At 37.4% G+C, this 18,908-nt stretch overlaps 1 protein-coding gene across 2 annotated transcripts in view; it reads left to right on the forward strand.

Annotated features, from left to right (window-relative positions):
* Positions 1-776: 776 nt before the first annotated feature.
* LOC121437269 (dynein assembly factor 6, axonemal-like) overlaps positions 777-18,908 on the forward strand; it is a 35,252-nt gene continuing 17,120 nt past the window's right edge. Inside the window, exons 1-4 of one of the 2 annotated variants that reach the window (XM_041637130.1) lie at positions 777-947; positions 7,373-7,445; positions 10,338-10,443; positions 14,569-14,665. In XM_041637130.1, the coding sequence (XP_041493064.1) occupies positions 777-947; positions 7,373-7,445; positions 10,338-10,443; positions 14,569-14,665 (447 nt within the window). The remainder of the gene's footprint in view (positions 948-7,372; positions 7,446-10,337; positions 10,444-14,568; positions 14,666-18,908) is intronic. The other variant, XM_041637131.1, reaches the window with a different exon arrangement.

An 18,908-nucleotide genomic window follows, 5' to 3' on the forward strand; every position in this document is an offset into this window, starting at 1 on the left:
ACACTTCTGAGATATATTTTTAAGATCTTAACTGTCCTGCTGTGGTTGTAACTGCAGGGATTATTTTTCAGATTGCTACTAGGATGATAGGATTCAGTGTTACTGTTATAATAAAAAAATTGTTTCTTTGTTTATGAATCTCACTAAAATGAGCCAATGCATTAGAGTTTTCAAATGTCATTATAAGGCTGGGTTTCATCAAAGGTTAATTAACAGTATAAATGAAGCAGAAAGGTACACACTTACCTGGGGCAAATATGAGAAATGAGTAAAGGTTATTTGGATATATTCCCGAAGAAAAATCTTTTTCAGTTCACAAATTGGAATATACACCCTAAACAGCAGATATGAAACAGGTTAAAAAAAAGATAGTCTAAAAACATAGCTTATAACAACTTATGATTTTAATCAAGCCCCCAAGGGATTCTTTTTCTATTTTTGTAATGCTGGGGATTGAATCCAGGCTTTGAGCATAGTAGACAAGCATTTTACAGTTGAGCAGTCTGTGAAGCTTTTCCCGTAGTGGCGCTTAAGCACACTAGAGCCCCAGAATTACTTACGTAGTTACTCAGTGTGTGCTCGTTAGAGTGAACATAAAGCAGACTGAAAGCGTGGATTTACTTTGCTGCCCAGGTTCTGTGACTTTAACATACGTGGAAGAGTTTATAGTAATTTCAAATATGACATAGACAGTGTAAGAAGGGAAACATGAGAATGAACAAATCTTTATGTCCCAGAAAACTGAGGTGTGCCTGGTCATCTTTTCCCCTTAGAATATGGAATCAGAAAACACAGAAGCTGAAAACATGGAAACAGAAAATTTGGAAGCAAAAGGCATGGAAGCTAAAACTATGAAGATTAAGACATTGCCTTCTGTCTCAGACCTACAAGCACTTTCCAGTCTACTGTATCCTGAGGAAGAGGATGATTTGGATGCTGGGCAGGTTGTCATATACTTAAAGATAAATGAATTATGTTAAAGGGAATTGTGGAACTGTTTTTGAACAATTCATTCCCACCTTGCTGTGGGAGCAGAGCTGTGTCACCTGATACACGCATAGGAGGCTGAAGGCTTATTATGCATGAGACTATAACCTCTAGTACATTTCTAGCAAACATAATTATATTTTTCTACACCACCTGAACACTGAATAGGAAAATAGTTCTGTAACTATGGTAGCAGTAGCCACATTTCAAAATGTTTGTCATTTATATTTATGGTCAAAGAATGCTTGACAACCATTGCAAAGAGCCATAGCTGGGACTGTTTATGCCTAGACAATATTTCTACAAAGAAAATATTTTCAATTATGCAGTATTAATTGATCTCTCAATCCCAGTCTCTTAATATTTTTTTAAAAAGGCTACATATGAAAACAACAAAATACTTTAAGCCAAATAATAGGGGAAAAAGCTTCCATCTACTAACAAGGGTTTTCTACCACATGCTTATAGAATCAGGTGATTCTTATTTGGGGGTCTGGACAGGTAGCACCTTTAAACCTTGGAGCAGCAAGTTGGACTTCATTTAGGATAGAAGAATTACCAGTCGAAGGCCACTGCGATTTTTTCCTGGATAACCAAGGTGAGGAGACATGGAGTTTTAGAGAAAAGCTGTGGTAGAGGCAAACAAACCAAAACCAAGTCATCGATAGTAGCATTAAATACACACAACAAATAAGACACAAGGAAAAAAGTTAGGTGCGATTTATCACGAAGTTGCATACATTTTTATTTATTTATTTATTAAAGAATTCTGTCTCTTCCCCGCCACCGCCTCCCATTTTCCTCCCCCTCCCCGAATCAAGTCCCCCTCCCTCGTCAGCCCAAAGAGCCATCAGGGTTCCCTGATCTGTGGGAAGTCCAAGGACCACCCACCTCCATCCAGGTCTAGGAAGGTGAGCATCCAAACTGCCTAGGCTCCCCCCTAGTGCAGTAGGATCAAAAAACCCAGTGCCATTGTTCTTGAGTTCTCAGTAGTCCTCATTGTCCGCTATGTTCAGCAAGTCTGGTTTTATCCCATGATTTTTCAGACCCAGGCCAGCTGGCCTTGGTGAGTTCCCCATAGAACATCCCCATTGTCTCAGTGTGTGGGTGTACCCATCGCGGTCCTGAGTTCCTTGCTCGTGCTCTCTCTCTCCTTCTGCTCCTGATTTGGACCTTGAGATTTCAGTCCGGTGCTCCAATGTGGGTCTCTGTCTCTGTCTCTGTCTCCTTTTCTCACCTGATGAAGGTTAATATTCAGGAGGATGCCTATATGTTTTTCTTTGGGTTCACCTTCTTATTTAGCTTCTCTAGGATCACTAATTATAGGCTCTATGTCCTTTATTTATGGTTAGAAACCAAATATGAGTGAGTACATCCCATGTTCCTCTTTTTGGGTCTGGCTTACCTCACTCAGGATAGTGTTTTCTATTTCCATCCATTTGCATGCAAAATTCAAGAAGTCATTGTTTTTTACTGCTGAGTAGTATTCTAATATGTATAAATTCCATACTTTCTTCATCCATTCTTCCATTGAAGGGCATCTAGGTTGTTTCCAGGTTCTGGCTATTACAAACAATGCTGCTATGAACAGAGTTGAGCATATACTTTTGTTGTATGATAGGGCATGTCTTGGGTATATTCCCAAGAGTGGTATTGCTAGGTCCAGGGGTAGGTTGATCCCGAATTTCCTGAGAAACCGCCACACTGCTTTCCAAAGTGGTTGCACAAGTTTGCATTCCCACCAGCAATGGATGAGTGTACCCTTTTCTCCACAACCTCTCCAGCAAAGGCTATCATTGGTGTTTTTGATTTTAGCCATTCTGACAGGTGTAAGATGTTATCTTATAGTTGTCTTGATTTGCATTTCCCTGATCGCTAAGGAAGTTGAGAATGACCTTAAGTGTCTTTTGGCCATTTGAACTTCTTCTGTTGAGAATTCTCTGCTCAGCTCAGTGCCCCATTTTTAATTGGGTTGATTAGCCTTTTACGGTCTAGTTTTTTGAGTTCTTTATATATTTTGGAGATCAGACCTTTGTCAGTTGCGGGGTTGGTGAAGATCTTCTCCCAGTCAGTGGGTTGCCTTTTTGTCTTAGTGACAGTGTCCTTTGCTTTACAGAAGCTTCTCAGTCTCAGGAGGTCCCATTTATTCAATGAGGCCCTTAATGTTTGTGCTGCTGGGGTTATACGTAGGAAGTGGTCTCCTGTGCCCATGTGTTGTAGAGTACTTCCCACTTTCTCTTCTATCAGGTTCAGTGTGTTCGGACTGATATTGAGGTCTTTAATCCATTTGGACTTGAGTTTTGTGCATGGTGATAGATATTGGTCTATTTTCATTCTTCTACAGATTGACATCCAGTTTTGCCAGCACAATTAGTTGAAGATGCTCTCTTTTTTCCATTGTATACTTTCAGCTCCTTTATCGAAAATCAGGTGTTCATAGGTTTGTGGGTTAAAGTCAGGGTCTTCTATTCGATTCCATTGGTCGACTTCTCTGTTTTTATGCCAATGCCAAGCTGTTTTCAATACTGTAGCTCTGTAATAGAGTTTGAAGTCAGGGATGGTAATGCCTCCAGACAATCCTTTATTGTATAAGATTGTTTTGGCAATCCTGGATTTTTTGTTTTTCCATATAAAGTTGATTATTGTCCTCTCCAGATCTGTGAAGAATTTTGATGGGATTTTGATGGGGATTGCATTGAATCTATAGATTGCTTTTGGTAGAATTGCCATTTTTACTATGTTGATCCTCCCAATCCAAGAGCAAGGGAGATCCTTCCATTTTCTGGTGTCCTCTTCAGTTTCTTTCTTCAAAGACTTAAAGTTCTTGTCAAATAGATCTTTCACTTCCTTGGTTAGAGTTACCCCAAGATATTTTATGCTATTTGTGGCTATCGTGAAAGGTGATGCTTCTCTGATTTCCCTCTCTGTTTCCTTATCCTTAGTATATAGGAAGGCAACTGATTTTTTGGAGTTGATCTTGTATCCTGCCACATTACTAAAGGTGTTTATCAGCTGTAGGAGTTCTTTGGTAGAGTTTTTGTGGTCGCTTATGTATACTATCATATTATCTGCAAGTAACGAAAGCTTAACTTCTTCCTTTCCAATTTGAATCCCCTTGATCCCCTTATGTTGTCTTATTGCTATCACTAAAACTTCAAGCACTATATTGAAGAGGTATGGAGAGAGTGGACAGCTAAAAGAAATGGACACTTTCTTAGATAAATACCATATACCAAAGTTAAACCAGGACCAGGTGAACAATCTAAATAGACCTGTTTGTTGCGAAGAACTAGAAACTGTTATCAAAAATCTCCCTTCCAAAAAAAGCCCAGGACCAGATGGTTTCAATGCAGAATTCTACCAGAACTTCCAAGAAGAGCTAATACCTATACTCCTTAATGTATTTCACAATATAAAAACAGAAGAGTCATTGCCAAACTCCTTTTATGAAGCTACAGTTACCCTGATACCAAAAACACACAAAGACCCAACCAAGAAAGAGAATTACAGGCCTATCTCACTCATAAATATCGACTCAAAATTTCTCAATAAAATACTGGCAAACCGAATCCAAGAACACATTAGAAAAATTATCCATTATGATCAAGTAGGCTTCATCCCAGAGATGCAAGGCTGGTTCAACATACGCAAATCTATCAATGTAATCCACCATATAAATAAACTGAAAGAAAAAAGATATGATCATTTCATTAGATGCTGAAAAAGCATTCGACAAAATTCAATACCCCTTTATGATAAAGGTCTTGGAGAGATTAGGGATACAAGGGTCATACCTAAATATAATAAAAGCTATTTACAGCAAGCCGACAGCTAACATCAAATTAAATGGAGAAAAACTCAAAGCCATCCCACTAAAATCAGGAACACGACAAGGATGTCCACTCTCTCCATACCTCTTCAATATAGTGCTTGAAGTTCTAGCAATAGCAATAAGACAACATAAGGGATCAAGGGGATTCGTATTGGAAAGTTGCATACATTTTGCTCCCTAAGATGAAATAGCAAAATGCTAACTTTCTGAGGGTACATCCTGGGAAAGGCAGGCTCATACGATATAGAAAGAGAAGGTTAACTTTTGGAAGACAGAAGCCCTGAGAAGCCCTGAATATTGGTAAGCAGACTCATGATTGGAACTGATGCAGAGGTAAAGATCAGCACTGGTTACAAACCCCCTTCCCTTTGGTGTTTATGGGTAGCAATGTTTATTTGCATCTAGGGGTTTTTGTAGGAGGAAAGATGATTGTTTATGAAAATAGAGAGACTGTAACATCATGTTACTGAATTGTACAATTCATAATAGAAAATGCTATAATAATATATGATTGTGTATATGTGGGTTATAAGCAATTTTGAGATAATTGGTCACTCAGACATCTTGGTACAGATAGCATTAGAGGGAATAGAATTAGAGATTCAGTATGGTGGAAGAATAATTAATGTTCCTACTGAACTATTAAATTTTCCTATGGAGAAAATGCCTTTCATTTTTAACATGTATTAATCCTGAGAACTAGGAAATGATTGCAAGAGTGATGTGTTTTCTAAAATCGACTCTCTGGAAAACAGCAAGAAAGCTGTTGCATACACATTGCTTCATTTGCACCCATCCCTCTTCTAAATGAGTTGTTAATTCCGTGGGAGATTGCGAAGAGTTGTCCTTCAAACTCCCGGGTGATCTCAAGACTTATGGGAAAATAAGATTCCACCGATCTTCAGACACTGTGACAAGGATATTTAAAATCTCTCCAATATTACAAAGTGACATGAATTGGACTGAGAAATTGCTCAGATAATTGGCTGAAGATACATGGTACAGGCTTAAACAGTGCCCTTATAGAAAACAATTACCAGGTGGTATTTTATTATTTCATTCTACCTTCTCACTTGAAATTTTATTTTTAACCATTTATTTTCATTAAGTTAATAAATTGAGACTCCCCCCTGCTCTAGTATACTCATCCAATCATAACTGTCCAGGAAGAGCATATCAGTTTTTGCCAGAATGGTCACAGTTTCATTTCTACTGATTTAAATTTTCTGTGGAAAGAGGCACTGCAAAACAAGAAGCCCTTATGTTTTAAGAATTGTTTTGCTCTGATTGACTATTAATATTCTGATGATTAATAATCTAATAAAAGTACCACACATTTTTGTGACCTTAGTGATAAAACAGAGGGAAAAAATAGGTCCAGAATGCTATTGGGATTTTCACATAAAAATATCTGCAGTTCCTTAACTTCACACAGAGTTTTAGATAACCATTTCCAAAAACAGTAGTGACAGTCTCGCACACTGTTGAGATTTTACAAATTAACTTACCACTTATAACTGTTTGGATAGTTTAACATAATAGAGACCTAGATGAGCTTTTTCAACAACATACAAGGGCAGCCATTACTACTCTCCCCCAAACAGGACTTTGCAGTTTTGTCCGTGTCTAAAGTCTTGGACTATGAGGGCAAGAATTAAAAGGGGGACTTTGAAGTGCTAGTATACCAGAACCCATAGAAATAAGGATATTTTGACAGTCATTAATGGAGTGAATCAGAACTTCAGAGTCTGAGATTAGAATGAACAATTAGGAAGATACTTGAGATTGTCTTGAAATATCAAAGACCCGCTGGAAGGGGCCAATGAGGTGATGGAGTAAATATGTGTTGCACTGGGCTGGAAAGAGTGAAGAGAGTTCTTCAAGGGTGGGCACACACACACACACACACACACACACACAAACATAAGAAAGATGGCAAAAGAAGCAAATGGCTGTATGAAAAAAGAAGTGATTTGGCCTTCATCTGACACTATAAGCTGGAGGTTGCTGAATTAGGAAGTGGGAAAAGGAGCAATGTTTCACCCCGAAAGCAGAAAGAGAGAAGAACTGTTATTAGGACTTCTAAATGAATCCTTTGATGTCTAGATCTTAGCTTCTGTTTACTCTTATTTGAATAGCATGCACCCATAAGTCTGTCTTTCATCTAACTCTAACCAAACACTGCTCAAACTCCAAAGAGCTGATGCTTTTCTGCTACCATTCGGTTCTAACCTTCATAGAGATGAATGTGGCTCATTCTTTCTCTCCCAAGGGGGATAAGATTCACTGGGCTGGAACCAGGGATTTAGTTCGACCAAAAAAATCAATTCAGCCTCAGAGTCTATTAAATCAAATACTTTTTTTTTGAAAGGACAAGAAAAGCACATTGAAGGTAATAATTGGCACCTGTGTCTTTGTTGTATAACAATAGTGAATGATTAAAGTGGAACAGTTTATGGGGGTTGTGTTTTTTAGATAGAAAACATCAGATTTAAATTATTGGTAGCGATATATGCTGTACACAAGTAGTGGACTTCTTTTTTTCTACCCAAGGAACAACTCTCACCTGCTATTGGAGCCATGAGCCCTGGGAATATTGGGCCACCTAAAGCCAAAGAGCCTAAAAGTAAGTTATTTAGTAAAGTAAGATAGATCGATCAAATCAATGGAGTATTTTCCTCAGATTAATAAAAACTAATATTTAATAAAATGAAGTAAATGGCATTATATAAGATACTTTAGATTGCTATGAAGGTGCATCTTAAGGGTTTTCACTACAAATGATGGATATGTGAAGTAATGCATATATATCTTGATTCAGTCATTCCATCATGTATGTATATGTCAAAACAGTATGTTGCACATGACAACAAATTAATTTTTAATTTCTCAATTCAATACAAGCATGCAATTTCTAAAAGATAAAGAGGTGAGTTGAACCGGACAATGATGGTACGCACCTTTACTTATTTATTTTTTCATTTTTTTTTATTATTGAGAAAAGGAAGAAAATAAAAACAAGTTTCCACCTCCTCCCAGCCTCCCATTTCCCTCCCCTTCCTCCCACCCTTCTCCCCTTCCTCCCATCCTTCTCCCCCTCCTCCCACTCCTCTCCCCCTCCCTCTCCAGTCCAAAAAGCAGTCAGGGTTCCCTGCCCTGTGGTAAGTCCTAGGTCCTCCCCCCTCTGTCCATATCTAGGAAGGTGAACATCCAAACTGGCTAGGCTCCCACAAAGCCAGCACATTAAGTAGGATCAAAACCCCGTGCCATTGTCCTTGGCTTCTCATCAGCCCTCATTGTTCGCCATGTTCAGAGTCCGGTTTTATCCCATGCTTTTTCAGTCACAGTCCAGCTGGCCTTGGTGAGCTCCCAGTAGATCAGCTCCACTGTCTCAATGGGTGGGTGCACCCCTTGTGGTCCCGACTTCTTTGCTCATGTTCTCCCTCCTTCTGCTCCTCATTGGGACCTTGGGAGCTCAGTCCAGTGCTCCAGTGTGGGTCTCTGTCTCTTTCTCCATCCATCACCAGATGAAGGTTCTATGATGATATGCAAGATATTCGTCAGTATCGCTATAGGCTAGGGTCATTTCCAGTTCCCTATCCTCAGCTGGCACGCACCTTTAATCCCAGCACTCAGGAGGCAGAGGCAGGCAGATCTCTCTGAGTTTGAGGCCAGCCTGGTCTACAGAGTGAGTTCCCAGGCAGCCAGGGTTGTTAAACAAAGAAATCCTGTCTACAAAAACAAAAACAAAAGAAGGTAAGTTGAAGCAATCATGCACATGCTGAACAGCCATTTCCATGCAAAGATGTCATTTTTACTTCTGTGCCAGGTTAGTGCTTTTCTAATAAGCAGAGTTAATTTGCCTTCAACTAGCTACATTCCTTGGTGCATTTTCTGAGATAAAAGACTGAGTAAATCATATATGATTAGGCTTAATTTTAGGCACATTGCTCTTCTTCGGTTGCAAGAATAGAAATATCAAGACCTACATTTTTAATTTTTCACACTTGTATAGTGTAGCAATTTCACAAAATCCATTTATTAAAACAAGTTCAAAAGTATTTATTGAATATTTAAATACATTGAGAGTCAAATATATACCAGGCAATATAAAAATCTTTGAGACTACAAAGGAAATCAGGAGGGGAGCAGAGAAAAATGTAGAGCTCAAAAAAAAATCAATAAAAAAAAGAGAATTCTGAAGAAGAAAATAAAACAAACAGCTACATAATTTTACCTTACATTGAAATGCTTCTAAAGTTCATGGTGTTCCTTAAAAAAAAAATCACTGACCCAGGGGCTAGGATTGTAGTTCAGTGTTAGATACTCACCTAAGACAATAAACAAACCACAGTTTAAAAAATAAGAAGTCTGTTTTTTTGTGACAGCCAAGCATTTTGTTTATACATTTTCCCAGAATTGAATATTGTACAAGTCTTTGAAAATGTAAAATCGTTAGTTCTGCTGCTCCTGGCCAGAGTTACCAGAGGATGAGCAGAAAGGAGAACACTGTGTTCATCAAATTAACTGACTTTACAGACAGTGTGTAGAATGCTTAAAATAATGGATAAAATGAGGTCTGAGGGTGGTTTTAAAATTTTAGTTAATATTACTGTATGTACTCAAGAGGCTCTTTGCTCTACCTCAGAGATATTTGCCTTCTGACAGACTAGTTCATATCTGCATGGATTTCCATGCTGCCATTTTCCCAATAAATGTAGGTCTAATAATCTCAAAAATTGGAGGGCAATGAGTCATATGTAAAATGTTATGTATAAGCCTGCACTTAGGTTTTGGAATGCTCACGCTGGATAGAAGCAGATGATTTGCAAAGAACTGTGGAATGGAAAACCTGACAATCAGGTGCATTTCTGGGAAAGCTTAAAAGGCTGAGAGTAATGTTTTGAGCCTAATGTGGGTCTCCATTTGATGTGCCAATGGAACAAATTCAACCCGGGCTTTTGCATGCTTACTGGAGCCTACATGCTTTTAAACATTTAAAGATTATACATGGAAAGCCAAGCACCTGCTCAGCTCTGCATAAAGGACAAGGGATAGAAAAGTTCCTTAAAGTGAGCATGCACAGTAGGAGAATACTGCATTGAAAAGTAATCACTCCAACCATTGTTTTCCATTTCTTTGATTGACATGACTTTTTTTTAAAAAAAAATGTGTAACGCATACACAGAAAATGTGCCAAAGGATTTTTATAGTAAAACTCAGTTAAAGATGATATAAGTCTATCCAAATTGGATTGCTTGTGCCTCAATTTTTCCTTTATGTAAAGATTTTACACAAGAACCTATTTGGGTTTCTGAAAAATATGTATACCACCAGGTTAACTACACTGATTATCTCCAGGCTACTGAGTTGGAGGCTATTGTATTTTCTTCCTTTTGTTTATATGTTTTTTCTACAGTTATTGTTACATTTATATAATATTTTGGTCTATAGTGATATTAAATGTAATTTATATCAACAAATAATGGCTTCAGTTATGTCTCTCCTTTCTTCACAGCCGTCCCTAAATCCAGTGGTACTGAAAGTGAGAATATCTGGAATCCAGACGAAGTTCCGGAAGGAGCAGAGCATGATGATATATGGGATGTTCGAGAAATCCCAGAGTAAGTCAAATGAGACCAGGAATGTGTTTAGATACTTAGGTTCGATGTGTCATCTGATAATATTATAATTTAATAAAATTCATGAATTTTCCACCACATAAAAGATAAAACCACAAGGCTATACAAAGAGTATGAACAACTGGTTATTTTTTTCTGTTCTAGAACAAAAACAAATAATGAAACTCAATGCCTTCCTATTAGTTATCTAGCATTAGTGAAAAATATAGCCATTTCCATTATTAAATTTATATTCAATTTCTTTTTTGTTTAATGTGAGAGTAAGCAGCCCATTAAATTATAAACGCATACAGCCACATTACAATACCATGTTTGTGTGTCAAAGACCTACTTTCAATTACTCAGAGTGTTCTGTAGTTTCAGTACAAGTCTATGACTTCCCTTCAATTATCAATTATCATGTAGGACTTACTATATATTTCAGGGCTATGCTCATTGGTCAGTATATTAAATATTTACATACATAGATAAAAGTCATGGTTAAATAGACTTTTAAACACTTGTATACATTTATATCTTTTACATTTACATTAAAATCATGAGTATTTAAAGTACATAGGAATATAAAGCAAGCATTGCTGAATCATACTGTACTTTGTTAGTTTTAAGCTTTTGTTTTGTTTTGTAATGGGCCAGGCTCTACTGCCTAAGCTGGCCTCGAACTTGGGATCTTTCCTCCACCTTCAAATGTGCTTCTTCATGTCTGGTCTACTTTATTCTGAAAGACTTTTAAGGCAAGTGATCTGACAAACTTTTTAAGTCTGACTACAAAACTGGTATATATTTTTTATTATGCTTTTATGTTTTAAAAATAAAAGCAGTGGTCGATCACAGATAATTAACTGAAAGGAAGGATACAGATTTTTATAAGTAATGTCAAAGACCTGTAAGTTTTATATTTTCAAAAAATCAAAGATTTCAAACATTTTTGTGACTTTTTTTCAAGGTCCATGTTCTAGTTAGGGTTACTGTCATTGTGAGGAAACAGCATGAACGAAGCATCTTGTGGAGGAAAGGATTTATTCAGCTTATACTTCAGCATTTCTGTTTATGACTGAAAGAAGTCAGGACAGGACTCTCACGGGGCAGGAACCTGGAGGCAGGAGCGGATGCAGAAACCATGGAGGGGTGCTGCTTACTGGCTTGCTCAGTCTACTTTCTTATACCACCCAGGACCAACAAGCCCAGGAGTGACCCAACCCACAATGGGCTGGACCCTCCCCCATCACTAACCACTAAATAAGAAGATGCCCTACAGGCTCGCCTATGACCTGATCTTTTGGAGACATTTCTCAGTTTTGACTCTTCCCTTCCCAGTGGCTCTAGCTTGTGTTAAGTTGACATAAAACTAGCCACCTCAGTCCATTGAGTAGCTAAGCCTATGTCAGATACATCTCTAGTAGATAGTCTTTAAGAGCTGTTTATAAAGGCATCTGAAAATTTACAGATAATCTGAACATCTTACATCATAAATGTTTGGCAGAATTATCCATCTCTGTGTTTTTAGTTTAAAATAAAAATAAAATAGTTTGGGTACAATGCATTTTAAATGAGTTAATTAATTGCTACAAAGATAAACACGTGGCTCAAAAGGAATAGTAAAAAAAATGTCAAACTTTTTATCCTGCTTTGGCTACCTCATTTCTAGTTTTTCAATCAACAAAAGTTTATGTCTTGCAAAAAACCTCCATATAGGGTACCTATATTTTAAATCCATTTTTATAATTGAAATAGATTTTTTCATATAATATATTTTGATTAGTTTCTCTTCATTTTATTCCTCCCAGTTCCTCTCCACCTTTCCTCTCATCAATATCCACCCTCTTTTTCTCTCTCATTAGAAACAAAACATGCTTCTAAAGGATAATAATAATATAATAAAATATATAATAAGATTTTTTAATAATACAATGCACTGTAATAGTACAAAACAAGCAGAAAAGATTCTAAGAAAAGGTACATGAAACAAATATAGACTCAGACACCCACTTGTTGACACACTTAGGAATCCCACAAAAACACAAAGCTGGAAGCCATATTATATACACTAAGGACATGTAGGGTAAAAATGAGAAAAAAAAGTTAAAAATAAAAAAGATGAAATTAAAAGAAAAGAAAAAGCCCCAATAGGATACTTTGAGACAAAGAACCTTCAGAGATGTCATTTTCTGCTGGGCAGGCGGCACATCTCTATGCCTGTATGAATAAAGTAACCCTCAGGTTTTATGACCCCCACATATCTATATGAAAGTCACTCATTTGTCATATTATAGGACGAGCACCTCACATCCATATGCAGCGAGCTCAAAACTAGAGTAAATGTCCGCTTTTCATCTAGACATTTGAAGTTCTCCAGAGAGCATCTGCCAAGGTTCAAAGTGAGTAATAACTCCAGTCATGACATGAAGAAAACTGCTTTATAAGAATTTTTATCTGGATTTTTTTCACCTTATGTAAATACACTTCAAAAGTGTCCTAATGGGTAAAGAGGAAAATGGATAATGAACACAAAGTTCACAAAAGAGGAATTGCAGTGACCAAATGGAAAATAACAAGGGCCTAAGCTGAGTCACTGGCTTGGGGGTAGGAATTCAAGAGTCATTACTTCAGGGAGTTTGTAGGAAGATTTAACAATTGACTAGATATGAAGGATGGGAAGAAAGCATCAAAGAGGAGGCTGAGTTTATTATTTAGGATTATAAATGAGGAAGACATCTCATCTATATGGTGTTGGTGCCTTGGGGACTTCAAAGAAAGCCTATATAGTATGAGATAGGAAAATTGTACCCTTTCTTTGCTTAAATAAATGCGGAAGCTTGAGAAATTTCATATGGGAAGTCATGTACATGCAGGTCAGTTCCTTCTGTCTTGTTTTAACACGGATTCATCTTTGTAAATACTTGGTAGACATTACAGCTTATTAAGAAAAAGGTTTTCTATATCAAACAATGACCTATTGATAGTCCCATTCAAACTCAGAGAAATTTCTTTTTCATTCTTGTACTTTCTTATTTACACGTTGTCAGAAATTCAACAGTCTTTTATCCTTCTAATCTTCAGTGGCATTATTTCTCTGGGTATAATTAAAGATCAAAATAATTTATATATCTGAGAGTGTGGGTCCTTGGTAGAACACTTTCTAGCATGTGTGTATGAGGCCCTCATTTAGATTCCAAGCACTGAAAGAAGAAAGGGCGAGGAAGAGGAGAATGAAAGAGGTGGAAGGGAAGAAAGATAAGAAAAGAGAAAAAGAGGGGAAAGGGGGAGAAGGATGAAAAAGAAAAAATTGTAAATCATTGTTTAGTTTTATCAGAATGGATAGGGTACCTCAAAGGAAATATTTCTGAAGTGTGTGTGTGTGTGTGTGTGTGTGTGTGTGTGAGAGAGAGAGAGAGAGAGAGAGAACGAGAGAGAGAGAGAGAGAGAGAGAGAGAGGAGAGAGACATGAGGAAAACCTTTCATGTTTTCATCAAAACCCCATACAGTCTAGCTATGACAAGTATACTACTACTGTTTCTGCAGTAGAACTTTAGAAGTGCAAGTGACCATCGAGATCAGGTAATTCTGTCTCTCCCATAAATCATTCAAATGTAGAAGTCAAGATGCTGTGCCTTTGTAATGTCACCAAGGTCACACAGTTGATGACAGACAGTAGGACTGAATCTAGATTATCTTCACTTTGTGGTTCACGTTCAGTAAAGGATGTGTTTTTATCTATCCATCAATCCCATGGGTATGGGTCCAGTATTTTCTGAGCCACTGTATTCAAGGGATGATTCTTTTTTTACTTGTAATTTTATTGGGCCTGTACCAGAAGTTCCTTCAACTCACTGATTTGTCATAGATCTGAAACAGGTAAGCTTTATTTTAGAAAACAGTATGTCCAAAGTCTCAGTCCTGCTCCAGTGTTTACATTTTGACTGCATTGCTAGACTTCTATTCCTTTGTATTCTAGTACATATTTGAAAACTAGTGAGCACTTTAGGAATGTTAGTAATTTCCTTTCTTTCTTTTTCTGTACTAACCTCAAAAAGTCTCTAATGAATGTTGGAAGTTGTGACATGAAATGACTCTTTCGCCTGAGCATCGTCATTGATTTTTTTTCAGTTATGAGATTGTATTCCAACAAACTGTGGGAACTGAGGACATATACCTTGGACTATCAAGAAAGGATCCTTCGACAGCATGCTGTCAGCAGCTGGTGGTAAGTGTCGCCTCTTCTTCCCCATTTTGTGTATGACCATTATAGATAACTAACTGCTATTTTTGTAGGATTGTAAACAAATATGTAAACTGCAAGTGGGGGCTGCTGTGCTTAAGGTACCAGGGGATTGACGGGATCATTTAAAATGGATCGCATCCAAAAACCACCTCAGCTTATACATGTTACACAAAATGTACAAATAAACATGGCAAGGTCATATGACACAATGCACTATTTCTAGTCATATTAACACGACCTAATATCATACTGAATATGCTTCCATTCATGTTCTGTCTGCTAATGTGACTGGTTATTACCTCCTGATGAGCTTACAGGCCAAATGGGATAAAATATTTCCTTCCCTGAATCTGTCTTATCTGTTATTTTTCTATTCTTGGGATGACTCAGCTTGTAATGGGGAATTTCAAAAAAGCATTTTCTTTCAGACCTGATTTTTACTGCTAAAAATAATTGTAAAATGTTGCTTAGTTCCCTCGTTTGAGTGACGCCACAGCTCATTGGGGACCATGTCACCATTTCTAACAACAATAGCAATGCCAATAATAGGAACGAAAGCACTTAAGTGTTGCTTATTCCATCCCCTTAATGATGTTGTTGAAAAGTCTGAGTCAACCTTAGAATGTGAAATTCAGCTCACTTTGGCAACATGTAAAAGTAATTGGTGTTAGAATTTTATTTTTTTTTTAGATCAGGGGCTATTCTTTTTAAATCCTTTTCCTTCTCTTATATTATTGAATGCTGAGGTACCCACAGGAGATGTTTAATATCGTTTCTCAAGAAAATGATAAATGGACTCTCCTTTTGGCAGTAGCTTCAAGTTTTCTCTTATTAACAAAATCTAAGACATTCAATTGAATCAAGTAACATAATGGGAATAGTGACTTTAAGTACCTCAGGAGATTTTTCAAACTCTAATGAGTTAAGATTTCAAGTGATCTTGAAGTAATTAGCTCCCAGGGTCTTACCAGTAATATTCAAATTTCTCTCCCTTAAATTACTGTAAAATTATGTTTTTGATGTCTAGTGTTGGGGATTGCTCTAAGCTCTGGAGAAATTCTAGGCTCTAAATAAATAAAACTCTTGCAAGTCTATCCATTTTTATTATGCAAATTGATATTAGTTTTAATATTAAAGGTATCCTGAATAAAGGATCCTTGGAAACTAAATCATATCTCGTAACAGGAATATACAGTTTATCTGAAACCAAATAAGAATATGTAGAGAATATTTGTGCTTCCTCTCTAATGAATTTATAATCAACTAGAGATAAAAACCCATTAAAGATAAATTGTTTTAAGCAATTAAACTCAATGTAGGCAATTGTAAGACTAACAGGAGTTCAGGTTTGGATAAGGCATGGACACCAAAGACAAACAATCAAATAAAACATTGTTAGTGCCATGACACCCCTGTCCGTGTGTGTGTGTGTGTGTGTGTGTGTGTAGGCTGGAGGGCAGTTTTAGGTGTCAGTCTCATCTCAGGAACACCATCCACCTCCTCTGAGACAGGTCTTTTTTTGGCCTGGACTTTACCAATTAGACTGGACTGGTCAGAGAGCCCTATCCTCCTGTCCTGATCTCCTCAGCTCTGTAATTACAAGCATGAGTCACTATACTTGGCATTTTTATGTAGGTTTAGGGGACCCAAATTCATGTCCTGGTGCTTACAAGGCAAGTGTATTACCAGCTGAGCCATACTTCAACCCCCCACTTCTTCACTTCTATACTGTTCTTTTTTTCTTGCTTTCCTTTCTTTTCATCTTTAAACAATTGATTTCTACTACATACCAAACACTGTTCTAAGTGCTAACATCAAAAGAGAATTCACAAATAGCCAACTCTTCTCAGGAAATTTACAGTGAACGTGATAGATGTCTAAAAAAGAATCCCTGGAGTTCTTTGTGGTCAGCACGTGTGTGGAAGCATGTAACAGGTATGGAATGATAGAAAGCAGAAAAAGATTAGTGAATTCCATTTGGAGGAAGAGAATTTCTACAGCATACAGCATGCAAAGAAAGGCCTTCTAAGCCAAGCTAAAAGCATGGCATATTTGAATAAATGGTGACTATAACAAGAATCGTGTGTGTGTGTGTGTGTGTGTGTGTGTGTGTGTGTGTGTGTGTGGTTTTTCAAGACAAGGTTTCTATGTGGCTTTGGAGGCTGTCCTGGAACTAACTCTTGTAGACCAGGCTGGCCTCGAACTCATAGAGATCCGCCTGCCTCTGCCTCCCAAGTGCTAGGATTAAAGGCGTGCGCCACCACCACCCAGCAAGAATCAAGAATAAGTATAGACAATGAAATACTGGTCAAGTGACTCGCAAAACAGAACTTTTGACTTGAGTTGGAAGTATTGATGTCAGAAAAAGTAATAGAAATAGAAGTATGCAGGGGTCATGGGGTTGATTCCCCGCACAGTAAATAATCAAACTCCCAAATTTTAGCTTGATTTTGTTCCTATGAGTAGATGAATGTTGACATCCGTTCTCATTTCTTCAGTCCACTGGTAAGACTCAGAGTAAAGAGATTGCTAACCCATTTGCTAACTTGGCACAAGCTGGGCTTATCTGGGAAGAAGGAACCTCAGTTAAGAAAATGCCTCCATCAGATTGGCTGGTAGACAAATTGGGGTGTGCATTTTCTTCATTGATAATTGATGTGGGAGGGCCCAGTCCACTGTGGGCTTTTCCACTCCTGGCAAGGTTATCCTAGACTGTAAAAGAAAGCAAACTGAGTAACCTAGGAAAAGCAAGCCAGCACTCAGCACTTCACCAAATCCTTTGCATCAATCCTTGCATACAGGTTCCCATTCTGACTTCCCTCAGTGATGGAGTTGACCTGAGAGTTGCAAGCCAAAATAATCCCTTTCTTCCCTAAGTTGCTTTTGGTCGTGGTCTTTCATCACCTCAATAGAAACCCAACTAAGATAAATAGTTCTTGCTTGATTTTATGTTCTTATTTTTCTTATTGATAATATGGTGTTTCTTTGTATCTAAGACATCCGTACATTATAAACCTGTCATTCATTTCATCAAAATGTTTTAAAGAAAAGATAGCTACATCAAACAGATACACATCAATTGTATGATTCAGTTCTGTATCAGAAAAACTAAAATGTGGAGAAAATTGAACCTCAACATTGGCTAATATTTTAAGTGAGTTTGGACTTGATTGATATGTAGCAACCCAGTCCAAAGTCTTTTTAAAACACTTTGTTTTTTGTCCTTTCCTTCTAATCCCAAACCTAAAGAGTGACATTATTCAAATTCTGATGGCCTATTATTATACCCCTGCTACTTACTTGTGTGTATGTAACTACACAGTCTCCCTGGTCTTAATCTATAATAAAATATTTCCAGCTGGAGCTTGAGCTAAGTCTGTGGTTTACAGACTTGTTTTGCTTTGGTTTTAACTGTCAAGCCTTTTTTTCCCAAATACACTTTTATGAGAGATCTTAACACATAAAATCACCATTTCCTTGATGAAAAGCTACCATCATCCATGAAGTATCTAATAAGAATGATAGGGGCTCCTTGAAGCACCTTCGAAGAATGTTCATCTAGCCTCTCCTATTTATATTATTATATTAAGTTTGAGCTCATAAGGTATCAAATACTCCTAATGAATTAATAAAAGAATGATAAGAGAGCTAGAGTTTTTCCATCATTGGTGATATAGATGTTGTCTTAGTTACTTTTCTATTGTGATGAGGCACCATCACCAAGACAATTTACAAAAGAAATCATTTAATGGGGGACTTGCTTACAGTTTTGTAGGATTAGTCCATGATTATCATGATGTGGAGTGTGGTGGCAGGCAGATAGGCAGGGCAATTGAGAAGTAGCTAAAAAGCTCACATCATATCTACAAGTTGCATACAGAGAGAGACTGAGCCTACCCCAGTGACACACCTCCTCCAATAAGACCACACCTCTCATCCTTCCTAAACAGTCCACCAGCTGGAAAGCAGACATTCAAATATATGAGCCTGCAGGGAGCATTCTCATTCAAACCAGCACAGACGTGTTTCTGTATCCCTCATGAGTACAAGGCCAGTACTTTGTTTTGTTTTAGTGTCCTTTTCATTCTCTATATTCTCCATCCTTCCCTCTCCCTAGGTCTCCACTCTATGGATCTTCTATAAATATCCCTGACTATACTGTCTTCGAATACCTGCCTATCATTGTTTGCTATAAAGTTTTAATTCAACAAATACTTAAAGAGGA

The sequence above is a fragment of the Microtus oregoni genome, unplaced genomic scaffold (genome assembly GCF_018167655.1).
Source record: "Microtus oregoni isolate MIOR12 unplaced genomic scaffold, Mior012 000050F_ref0000143, whole genome shotgun sequence".
NCBI lineage: Eukaryota > Metazoa > Chordata > Mammalia > Rodentia > Cricetidae > Microtus > Microtus oregoni.